This window comes from Eumetopias jubatus, unplaced genomic scaffold (assembly GCF_037043125.1).
Source record: "Eumetopias jubatus isolate StellerSeaLion01/CBP00866 unplaced genomic scaffold, mEumJub1_p1.0 scaffold_7, whole genome shotgun sequence".
NCBI classification, from domain to species: Eukaryota; Metazoa; Chordata; class Mammalia; order Carnivora; family Otariidae; genus Eumetopias; species Eumetopias jubatus.
The window spans coordinates 5,655,667-5,667,366 of NW_028274813.1; the positions used below are offsets into that span (position 1 = coordinate 5,655,667).

The following is an 11,700-nucleotide window of genomic DNA, read 5'->3' on the forward strand; positions in this document are numbered from 1 at the left end:
TGCTGGGCCAGGGAGGACTAACGTGGCTCTGGTTAGCAGTCGGCCATAATCAGGGGTGTGGCAGTCACATTTTAAGGGTTCCTGGGGATACCCTGCCACACTTCAGGGGCCACCCCGGGGGGGGGGGTCCTCATTTCTGTCACCTCTGTGTGTCTTGGTGACCTTTGTTTACACTCAGTTCCTCCCGGAGGCCATGGGAATGTCCTCCGCTCTGGCCAGGTGCCTGGGTGGGGGCTGGTAAGTAGGCGAGCGATGGCGTGGGTCTGCTTTCTGATGTTTGCCCTGGCAGCCTGCACTGGGCACCTGCCTTCATTGTGTTTTTACTCCAGTCCCCCAGCCACTTCCAGAGTGCTGCTGTGTGTGTCCCCTGAGCCGGCCCCTGAGACCGAGGGGGTTGGACCTGGGTCTGATGGGGATGGGAGAGCAGAACGCAGGGAGTTGGTGAGGCTAGAGGCTTGTGAGAAGTGGGGTCTGGGTCCAGCAGTTGGCAGGAGGGGAGCAGCTGCGTGTGGGTTCCTCCGGACCAGCATGGAGGGGGCTGGTGCGCAGGGGGAGGGACCCCCAGGTCTGGTCGCTGTGCCGTCTTGCTCACCCCGCCCCTGCCCTCCAGGCTTTGTTTGGGGACTTAGGGGACATTCTGCTGTGTTTTGTCTGCCCAACAGTGTGCCCTCAGTTCCTTTGAAGTAGAAAAGGATGTCTGGGCCAGAAACACCCCCTGGGCTCTGAGTGATGCGGAGGGCCCAAAAGGCCACAGCTCCTTCTCAGAGGGCCAGTGTTGGATTAAGCGTGACCCCTGGGTCCCCTCCCTCTGCGGAGCCCAGCCCCCAGCCCCCAGGTTCTGGGGGCATTTGCTTTGTCCTGAGGGAAATTACCTAAGGCCAAATATATGTCCATCCCTTCCTGTCTTCCTTCCTTCCCTCCCTCCCTCCCTTCTGCACCTCCCCCTCCCTCCTTCTTAAGCAGGCACTGGTTCCTGTCGACATAGAGGGGAGAGACGCAGGGCCCACATTTGGGAGCTCCTGTCTGATGGCAGAGGCTGAGGGCAGCCTGAGCAGCGCACAGGGACAGGTTCACCCATGGGAGGCGGGAGGACCCCAGGGGCTGGAGTGAGTGTTCCCCAGGCCAGGAGCGGAGACCCCGCGTGCAGGCTGCTGGAGCAGAGGAAGGAGGGAGTGCCACATACTCATTTATTCCTTTATCCTGTTCAAGAAACGTTGATAAAGCATGCACTGGGTGGGGCGGGGGGCAAAATGAAGGCCCCCGGCCACATGGCACCAGCACGTGATGGACTGAGGACCCGTGGAGCAGGGAGAGGGGAGGGAGGGTGCAGCCCCCTGCCGAGGGTGGGGGACAGGCGGGAGCAGCCTGCCCTGTCCTGACAGCACGGCCCTCCGCCCCCCAGCACAGCCGCTCACCTCTAACCTTCCCCCTTGCCCCACAGCAGGCAGGCTCTGGAGAGTTCCGGACTCTGCGGAAAGGCTTCTCCCCGTACCACTCGGAGTCCCAGCTGGCGAGCCTCCCGCCCTCCTACCAGGACTCCCTGCAGAACGTAAGTGCCCCTCCCCTAGAGCCGCACTGCTCACCCGTGGACCTTGAGCCTCCAGAATCCTTGGTCCACATTCCAGTGCAGGGGTGAGGCTCCGCCCGTCTCGTGACCTGCCCGGGCCAGGGGACGGTCTGTGGCTGAGCGGGGACTGGGACCCTTGTCTCCTGCCTGAGCAGCTTCTGGGTCAGGCGAGGGTGACGGGTCAGAGCCTGGGCTCTGCCGGAGTGGCCTTCCTCCCTCTCCGCCCCGCCCCCCCCCCCCCCCCCCAGCCCGCTGCTGCCAGGAAGGGGGCTGGGCTCCTGGCCTTAGGAGCCTTGTGCGGGCCCAGCGTGCTGGTTAGAGGTGGAGGCCCACCAGAGTGACGTGGCCGTGAAGGCCAGTGTCTGGAGGCCACGCGAGAGGCTGCCCCGGCCCGGCTGCCGCGCGTCTGTGAGTTTGGCCACGGCGGGCGGGGGAGGATATCCGACGGGGGGCTTGGGGCAGTGCATTCACACTACCCAGGCTTTGTAACCGAGGCTCGGGGGCAGCTTAAGTGTGGGGTCCTCCCGGGTGGTCCTGGGCTCTGGGGCTGCCCCGCATGGGAAACGGAGGCGTGGCGGTGTGGGGGGCCAGCTCTCTGGGATGTGGATGGCTCGCCAGGATGGCTCCCTGTGTGACGTGTCCAGAATACACAGGTCCGTGGAGACAGCACGTTAGTGGCTGTCGAGGGCTGGGAAGAGGGGGAGTGGGGATTGCTAATGGGTATGGGGTTTCTTTTTGGGGTGATGAAATGTTCCATTGGGATGATTGTGCAAAATCGCTGCCCGCCAAACACTTTTCCCGCATGAGCTGCAGACGATGGTGACCAGAGCCGTCGGCTTTGCTTGAACGCTCTGGGCAGCCAGCTGGGACAAGCCCCACGAGCAAGGCAGGGACCCTGGCCATCCCCAGGGCACGAGGGAGGAGCTGCCGGGCCGGCCTGAGGTCACTCTGCCAGGTGGGCATGTGGCCTGGCCCCCCCGCCCCGGGGTCCCAGCACCGCTGTCTCTGCACGGCCCCGGTCAGCAAGGATGACCCCGGGGTGCCCCTGCAAAGGCTCGCAGGGCCTTGGTGCGGGCAGCAGAGGCTGGGGCCACGGCTGGCTGCCGGCCAAGTGCTCTGTTGCTTCCCTTTTGCGGCCCTCACACCTCCAGGGATGCAGCTGCTGAGGCTGACCAGGCGGATCATCCAAATATTCCTCCGGGAGCTTGTGGCCGAGTTAGGCTCCCAGTGCTGCATGCTGAGGGGCCCTGAGAAGCCTGGGGTGCCCCGGTGGGGCTTGGCTCCCCCGTCCTCCACTTGGCCGGCCGCACAGTTCATTCTGTGGGGACCCCGATGGCCAGTGGCTGTGGGGTGCTGTGTGCCGACGCTCAGCGATCCACGGGCTGTGAAGTGTGGCGCATCTGTCCGCCGGTGCCGAGCCCCCCTGGGCCTAGAAGCCACGGTCAGGGTGAAGCGACTCTGAAGCTGGGGGGCAGGTCCCTGGGGTGCACAGAGAGGGTTGGGGGTCCTCTGGGAGATAACAGCCACGGAGGCTGCTGAGGCAGCAGTGGAGGGCCCGGGGCCGAGGTGGAGGCCCAGAGATTCTGTAGGAACACTCTCGGGGTGTTGATAGGGCAGCAAGGCCTTGCTGGGCCCTGGAGGGACCCTCTGTGCTGGACACCGCTGGGGGCACAGACTCTCCCACACCTGGTTTGTCTTCTCTGAGGTTACCTGCAGGTCCCGGGCCGGGGTGGGGGGGCGGTGAGGGCAGGTAGTCCACATATCAGAGGGTCCCGAGGTAAAACAGATGACCCTGTGGGGCAGGGACCCCCCTTTCCTTGCAGGGCTGGCTGTCCCCACCCTCCCTACCTCTGTTCCTGTCCACTTTCCCCACTCCCTGCCCACCCGAGTCAGAGGCCGAGTGTCCGTCCAGGGCCCGCCAGCTTCTTCCCTATGAGGGTCACTGGCCCCGGGGCTGTGGGGCAGGGTGCAGGGCCCCCCGGCCGGCCCTGGGGACTCAGGACCCCGTGGAAGGAGCTGGTTGTGGAGGACCTGTTGACAGGTCCCTGGGGGAGACTGGTCTTCCTGCCTTTTTTTTTTTGGCCAGTTGACTTTATTTTTGAGCATGCCCTTCACTGGTTTTTAGCGTATCTACAGATCGGTGCAGTTATCATGATAGAACATCTCCTTAGCCCACAAGGGAACTCTGCCCCCTTTAGCAGCCCCTGCCCACTCTCCCCTGCCTCGGCCCGGGGACCACCGATGTGCTCGTGCCTCTGCAGATTAGCCTATTCTGGACTTTTCTTAGCAACAGACTCCTGTAACAGGCGACCCTCTGTGACTGGCCGTCTGTCTGAGGCTGGTCGGTGCCGCCATGGGCCCGAGCCTCGTGCCTTTGCGCTGTCGGGCGATATTCCGGGGGCAGAAGCTCCGCTCACCAGCGGCTGGACGTCTGGGCTGTGTCCACGCTTCGCCCGTCGTGGGGAGCGCTGCTGTGAACATTGGACAAGTGGACGTGGGGACGTGTGGCTTCAGTTCTCTTGGGGACACATTGGTCTCCCCACTTTGGGCACCAGCTCTGGAACCCCAGACCCGGCTGGAGCCCCATTGTTCACCAGCGGTTTGGCCGTGGCCTTGTGTCAGCCCCACTGTCCCTGTCCTCGCCTGTCAGATGGGGGTGCAGAAAGATGGCAGCAGGGTTGCAAGCACTCAGCGGGCTGCTCACCCTGGGGGGGGTGCCGAGGAAGCAGGAGGTGTCGCCCGAGGGGCCTTCAGCGGGGGGGGGGGGGGGGGGGCTGTGCGTGGGGAGTGCTTGGCGAGGGGGTCTGGAAAAGGCTGTCCCGGCCACTCCTGGCTTGCTTCCTGCCTTTGCTCCAGGGTGCAGCTCCCTGGCCCCTTACAGATGGGACAGGAGGCCGGAGGTGCCAGGGGCCAGGCACCTGGGGCCTCCCACACCACACACGTGTGGCTGTTGCCCCCTGCTGGCTGATGGTGGAGTGAGCGCATGGAGTGAGCTCAGCCTTCTGCCTCAGGCGGTGGGGGGGCAGGGGGGGTGGTGTGTGTGTGTGTTTCTCTGCCTTCCCCCCCCCCCCGGTGTGTGTGTGTGTGTGTGTGTGTGTGTGTGTGTGTGTGTGTGTCTGTGTCTGATGGTGGAGTGAGTGCAGCCTTCTGCCTCAGGCGGTGGGGGGAGTGGGGGTGGTGGTGTTGTGTGTGTGTGTGTGTGTTTCTCTGCCTTCTACCTGCCCCCCCCCCCGGGTGTGTGTGTGTGTGTGTGTGTGTGTGTGTGTGTGTGTGTGTGTCTCTCTCTCTCTCTGCCTTCCACCTGCCTCCCCTGAACCCCCCTGGGACACAGGAACCCTTTCCATTGTCCAGACGAGGAAACCAAGGCACAGAGTGGGTTGGGCCCCTCTCAGGTCACAGCCCGCAGAGCCTTGCCCAAGCCCAGCTTTCCTGGCCCCCAAGGCTCTGGGGCCCATCCTCTATGTGAAGCCCGGAGAAGGTCCAGAGGGGTGGGCAGATGGAGAGGGTGCAGAGGAGCTGGCCCACGGCAGAAAGTTCTGGGCCCTGAGGGTCTCCACACAGCGTGGCCTGGCTGGGCAGGCCCCCAGGGTGATGGCCCCATAAACCAGCTCACCAAGTCTTCCTGGTCACTGGGGTTCAGTGACTGAGAAAGAAACCAAGACTCAGAGAAGGGACAGATGTGCTGGGAACCCCGGCTCCCGGGCCGCCTCCCCACCTGCTTGCACACGTGCTGGCCGGGGTGCTTGGCGTTTTGTGTGTGGCCTCCCGCACTTGGCTCCCCTTAGACCCACTCCCAGTGTCCTCGGACCTCCTGGGGGGCCCTGGGGAGCGCCATCCTCCAGTCCTTGTTTGGGCACTCCTTTTATGGGACCCTAAGCTGGGCCCCCTGCAGGCCGAGGCACCTCACCTGGGCCAGGGCTCCCGTGGAAAAGCGGCTGGGGACCCTGGGCAGACGCGCAGCCTCTGACACGGGCGGGCCCGACACCAGAAGGCCCGATCCCCTCCCCACCTGGCCTTGCCCCTGCTCCTCGGGCTGTGGCGAGTCGGATGCCCGGTTGCCATTTAAAGTGTTCGCTGAGGGGCGCCTGGGTGGCTCAGTCGTTGGGCGGCTGCCTTCGGCTCAGGTCATGGTTGCGGGATCCTGCGATCGAGCCCTGCATCGGGCTCCCTGCTCGGCCGGAGCTTCTCCTTCTCCTTTTGTCACTCTCTTCCCCCCACTCCGCACTTGTGCTCTCTGCTCTCTCTCTCAAATAAATAAAATCTTTATTTTATTTTAGTTATATTTAGTTTTTGAAAGTCCTGAATTTGGTGGCATCCGTCAGGTGCCAGACCGGCTGGGAGCTCGGGGCAGGGAGGCAGGGCTCAGGGCTAGAGGAGTGTCCCTGCGGGTGGGGGCGGGGGTGGGGGGGAGTCTAGTTTAACCCACTCACCTGGCGTCGGGGGAAGGGTGGCAGCTTTGGAGGCAGGTGGGGCTTGCTGGGGGCTCTTTCCAGCCCCCCCACTTCTCTGAGCTGCACTCACTTCCTCTGGGCAACAGATAACAGACCCTGCCCCTGGGCTGTGGAGAGGAGCCTGCGGGGTGGGGTGGGTTTCTGAGGGCGGCCACCCTGTCCTCTGCCCTGGCCCCGGCCTCACACCCTGCCTCCTCTCCCGCATCACTCAGCCCCCCTGTCCGCCTGCGTGGGCCCAGGGACCTCTTCCTGCTGCTGGTCGCACCTCTGGCCACCACCTGGGAGACATTCAGGACCAGCTAAAACACGCGATTCCTTCCCACAGGGCCCAGCTTGCCCGGTACCTGAGCTGTCCTCACCCCCCTCCGCCAGCTACAGCTCTGCGGGACAGAAGCCAGAGGCTGTTGTGCACGCCATGAAGGTGAGGGCCAGACCTCACTCCCTCGGGGGGCCCCCAGGTCCCTGGTGCAGTGCGGGACCCGGAACCTTCCACCCCACATTTGCTCGGGTTCGTGGGTGTCTGAGCAGCAGGGCGGGAGGGGCGCGGCCCGGACGCCGAGAACACCTCGGGGGAGGGAGTTGGAGGTGTCAGTTGGCAGTAGCAGGTGGGCCACAGGTTGTCACCTGTCTGCCATCCCAGTAGCAGGAAACTGATACCTGGGCCGGGTAGGGGGCGGGCAGGCACTCCCTCTAAGTCAGAGAGGTGGGGGCCGGGCTGGGGTAGGACTCAGGCTCCGCCTCCCAGGCCCAGCCCCGCCTGCAGGTGCAGCTCCGGGGGAGGGGGAGGGGGAGGGGGCTGGCTCACCCGGCCCCCACGCCTGCCATGGCTGCGCCCCTCACCCCCCATGTGTGCATGGACGCGAGCACGCCGTGCCGCAGGTGTGGAGGCCTGTGCACGTCTGCACAGATACAGCATTCTTGTACCGGTGCGGGCAGTGACCCCATGTGTGCAAGTGGGCGCTGTCCTTGTGTCACTTCATCCAAGCGGGGGGCCCTGGGTTGCAGTGAGTGCACCTGTCCGAGGGTAGTCCCCCCCCCCGCCGCCATCTGTCGTCCCTGCTCCCAGGTGACCCATCCTCAGCTTTGCCTCCAGCGGTGATGTGGGGGTGTGGCTTCCCTTGCGGAGGGTCGCTAGGGTGAGGGAAGAGAACCTGTCCCTCGGGTCTCTCCATGGCCCCCCCCCCCCCCCGGCTGGGACCCAGCGGCTCCGGGTGCAGCCTCCCCGCTGACCCTGCGGCCGGTTCCCCGCAGGTCTTGGAGGTGCACGAGAACTTGGACCGGCAGCTCCAGCACAGCTGTGAGGAGGACCTGAGTGAGAAGGAGAAGGCCATCGTCCGCGAGATGTGCAACGTGAGGCCCTTCCCGGGGCCGGGGACCGCCCGTGTGGCCACGGCCTTCCCCCCGTGGGCAGGGCTGCGGACCTGGAGGCCTGGCCTGTCCTCACCCCACAGCCTGCCCCACTCGTCCTGAGAGTGGAGGCCCTGACCTCTGCAGGCCTGTCCATGCCCAGAGCGCGCCCCCCAGCCCCCTGGGACGGGTCCCGTTCACCCCACATACCCCATCCCTTGGCCCCGGGTGGCTGTTGGCCACACCCAGGTGGTGGTCAGACCAGAGGTGCAGGTGGGCCCCTACAAGGCTGGGGCTGCATTTGCTTCTGGAAGCCGGGCTATTTCTGTGGCCGCCCAGGACTGGGCGGCGGGGGAGGGTCTTACCCCCGACCCGCCTGGCCAGTGTGTGTCCTCTCTGGCCCCTTGTAGGAGCCCGCAGGGGGCTGCACGGGGCCTCACCTGGGGCCCGGTGTCCTGAGCGCCCCTGCCTCCTAGGCTGCCTCCTGCCCCTCTGGACCCCGTGTGGCCTCAGTTTCCCCTCCCGGCCCCATGGCTCTGGGGACGTGGGTGATTTTGAGGGGCCCGAGGCAGTGTGGGTGCCCAGGGCCGGCGGGTGGGCTCGGGTGGGCTCTGCACTCACCGCTCGCCCCCGCCCACAGGTGGTCTGGCGAAAACTGGGAGACGCGGCCAGCTCCAAGCCCTCCATCCGGCAGCACCTGTCTGGGAACCAGTTCAAGGGGCCTTTGTAGGGCCGCGCCTCCGTGGACGTGGACTGGCCCCGCGGGGCGCCCAGGACGAGTCGCAGCCACCATGTTCGTTTCCTGTGGTGAATTGTACATAGGCCGCCGCCCGCCGTGGCCCGGGCCCCCTCCGTCTCCCTCCTCACACACCAGCACACGGAAGACGAGAGGCTGCCGGCTGTGCCCCGCGGCAGAGCGGCCCGGACAGCCTCGTTCCTGCTCTGGGGCCCCACTGCCGAGAGGCCGAAGGCCGCTCTGGGACGCCGGGCCCCGGGGTCACCCCAGGCTGGGCCCGGCCTTGGCGGAGGGGCACCTCATCGAGCCTTCCACCCCCAGGCTGCCACCCACGCTGGGCAGAGGCCACTGGCAGCTAGACCTGACGCAGGGGGCACCGCTTCTCACCCCTCCGCTGTGGCCTGAACACCAGCTCACCGAGCACTGCGTCCCAAGTCGCGGACAGGGAAGCTTGGTGCGTGTGGCTGGCTGGAGGCCCCGAGGCCCTTTCCTCTGGCACCCCCCCCGCCCCATGCCCAGCTCCCTGCTGCAAGCTGCTGCTTGGTTTCAGGGTTCTTGCCCCCAGCCCCAAACACACACACTCGCTGCAGAGTCCCCCCACCCTGGGCCAGGTCGTGCCCTAGCTTTTCGGGTCCCTCCTGCCCAGTGCCCGAGGCCTCTCCATTTCTGTGGTTCACATGATGGGCCAGGGAGGTAGGAGGCTGAGCCCCACGCTCGCTCTCTAGGTGGGCAGCACCGGGCTGAGCTGGGCCTCTGGTATCCCCCAGAGCCTGGCCCCAGCCAGGGTCACTGTGGACAGAGCTACATGGACTGGCCCTTGGGAGACTTCTGCCCTCTCTGGAAGGAGCCTGACCTGGCTCTGGCTTTAATTGGCTGTGTGACCTTCAGCAAGTCACTCAGCTTCTCTGGGCCCCTAGTGGGAAAAGGAGGCCTCAGGTTCTCTGGGCCGTGCTCACCACCTGAGGCCACCGGCTTTGTTCAGCCTGGGCCTCCGTCGCGGCCCGCGCGCCCAGGTGGTCCATCCAGCCAGAGGCTGCTGCTGGCGGGGCTGGATGGAGCCAGGGACCGAGCGGGGTTCCACTGCCTTGCTGCCTCCTCATAGGTGCTGTCACCTCCCCTCCCTGAGCCTCAGTGTCCTCCACTGGAGAAGGGACAGCCTCAGGCCCTCCTCGCAGGGCTCGGGATCGAACGAGACCTTCAGTGTAAATGACCATGTACAAACTATAGAGTGTGATAGAGAGACGTTGAAATTGGTGAGGAAGGTGAGGCCCAGAAGGTGGGTGATAGGGGGCACATTACAGACGAGCTCCCGGATGCTGGGAGGTGGGCGGGCCACTGTGAATGCTGTTGGCATCGGCCCTGACGGCCACTCGGTCCCTCCCTCCTCCTTCACTGTCCGGTGGTTGCTCAGCTCCGTGCCGCAAGCATTGACGAGCCCAGAAGACCGCTTTTGCAGCAGGCAGGCCTCGTCCAGGCCCACATGAGGGCCGGGGGCCGGGCGAGGGGATGGGGGAGGCCACCCTGTTCCTAGAGCCCCAGCGGGAACTCTGCGTCATTCCCGCTGCCTGTCGGCCATCGGCGCCCTTGGGTCGGTCGTGCACTCTCAGGGGAAAGGCTCGCAGCCCTCATTGTGCCCAGGGAGTGCCAAGTGGGGGGCTGGTGGCGGCGACAGGCGTGTTCCTCTTGCGCTAGGTGTTACAGGGAGCTCTGGGCTCTTCCTGGAGGGAGCTTGCCAGCAGGTCAGGTGGTGAGCTACCTGTCACTAGGGGTATGCGTTTGAAGCTGGGGAACACCCTTGGTCATGGTACCAGGCAATTCTTGTCCTAGTGGGCAGTGAGCTGGGAGGTAGAGGCCCCCTCTGGAGTCCAAAGAACCATAGAGCAGCCCGGGGTGGGGGGGATGGGTCCATTTTGGGTGGAAGCCACATCTGGGAGCCCAGTTGTCATGTCTGGATCAAGTTGGCTTGGCCACCACTGAAAATAAGCAATAAGTAAGGGCTCCTGGTATCTGCAGATCCGCAAACTGACCCAGGGAAGCACAGCTTTGATGGGACCGTCCCCGCCTCCGGAAGGAAGTGACCCTGTCCCTCATGCTGTGGTGGCGTCCGGGGGTCAGGTGCAGCCTTTCTGCCTGGACCCTCCTGCGCACCATAGAGGCAGCAGAACCAGGCGCAGACCCACCGCTGCTCGTGTTCCTGAGCCAAGTGCATGGGGATGGCTTTCGAGGACAGAACTGTACCTGTGACAGTCATCTAACGTAGTAAGCTGTTAAAAAAAAAAAAAAGCCAGCAGCACCCCTGCCTGACCCCACGGGGCAGGGGGTGGGTGGGTGCAGTGGGACCCCACAGACGGGGGAGGGTCAGAGGAGCCTCACGACAGGGGCGGCCAGGGGCCAGGTGAGCACGAGTCCCAGCCCTGCCAGCAACACGGGCGTGCGTCCGGTGACGTCGGGTGACCCTCCCCCCCTCCGGAGCCTTAGCTGTAGAAGCTCACGGTGGGGGGAGGGGTGTTGCCGAACTTGGTGCCCTTTCGTAAAGGTCCCTTTACGTTTCAGATACTCTGATTCTAGATCTTGAAGCCCCACGTGACACCTGTACTGGGGCTTCAGTTCCCACTGTGATGGATGTCACCCTTCCAGCCTCACCCCAGGTGGCCAAGGCCATCCTGGGATCAGAATCTGCTGAGCACATTTTTTTAGGGTGGCACATTTTTATCCAAAAGTTATTAGCTACACATCAGTGTTTAAAGAGAAAAAAGTGACCTTTCATTTTTTTTTTTCTTGGAAACTTGAGAGGAAACGAAATACATACTACTGATTTTTTTTTTTTTTTTAAAGGAACAAGCTAAATGCATGACTGCAGAGCGGTAGAGGTGTATATTTTTCATACTGTAGGGGGGGGAGTATTTGTGCTGCTTTCTGGAATTGGGCTGGAATGTTTGGTTGCTGGCCCCGGGCCGTCAGCCATGCTGTTCTCCATGGTGGGTGACTGCCGTGAGAACCGGGGCCAGCCCCTCACCCGGCTCCAGGAGGAGCTGGGAGCTGTGGACCCCTGTGCCCGTTTCTACCTTCCACTGAACCACTTTGATTTGGGGAGAGAAAAAGAAATAGAACTTTTGATAGTGTGGTAAAAACATTGATTTGAACTATTTTAGTAAAAGGAGTAACAGAAGATTGTGATAGTGTATACTTTGCGCTAGATAAATAAAGGCTCTTTGCAAGCCTCTGTGGTGGGTGCGCAGTGCTTTTTTGCGGGGGGTCCACCGGGTGGAGGGCCACGGCCCCTGGGAGCACCTCAGATGTGGGGGCTTGGCCCGGTGCTGGAGACCACAGACGGCTACTCCCTTGGGGGTCCTAGGAGCCCGTGTCCCGCGCAGGTGCCTCTGTCCATACTGGTTTGGAACTCACCAGGTTCCTCCGAAGGGACCCCACGCAGGCACGGTGTGGGAGGGCTGGCCCGCAAGGACAGACCCAAAAGGGCACTGCCTTGGGGGGATGTGGGGGTCAGGCCTGGGGGTTGCGAGGCCAGTGTCCCCCCGGACTTCACATCCTAGGGCTGCTTACGGCCTGGGGCCCCACCTTGTGCAGAAGAAACAAAAGGG

At 64.0% G+C, this 11,700-nt stretch overlaps 1 protein-coding gene across 2 annotated transcripts in view; it reads left to right on the plus strand.

Moving 5' to 3' along the window:
• The window catches only part of CCDC85C (coiled-coil domain containing 85C), a 70,646-nt gene extending 62,551 nt beyond the window's left edge, over positions 1-8,095 (plus strand). For both annotated transcript variants that reach the window (XM_088025003.1, XM_028101803.2), the window contains 4 exons: positions 1,442-1,549; positions 6,344-6,439; positions 7,270-7,368; positions 8,006-8,095. In XM_088025003.1, coding sequence (XP_087881129.1) covers positions 1,442-1,549; positions 6,344-6,439; positions 7,270-7,368; positions 8,006-8,095 — 393 coding nt within the window. The remainder of the gene's footprint in view (positions 1-1,441; positions 1,550-6,343; positions 6,440-7,269; positions 7,369-8,005) is intronic.
• Positions 8,096-11,700: the final 3,605 nt, after the last annotated feature.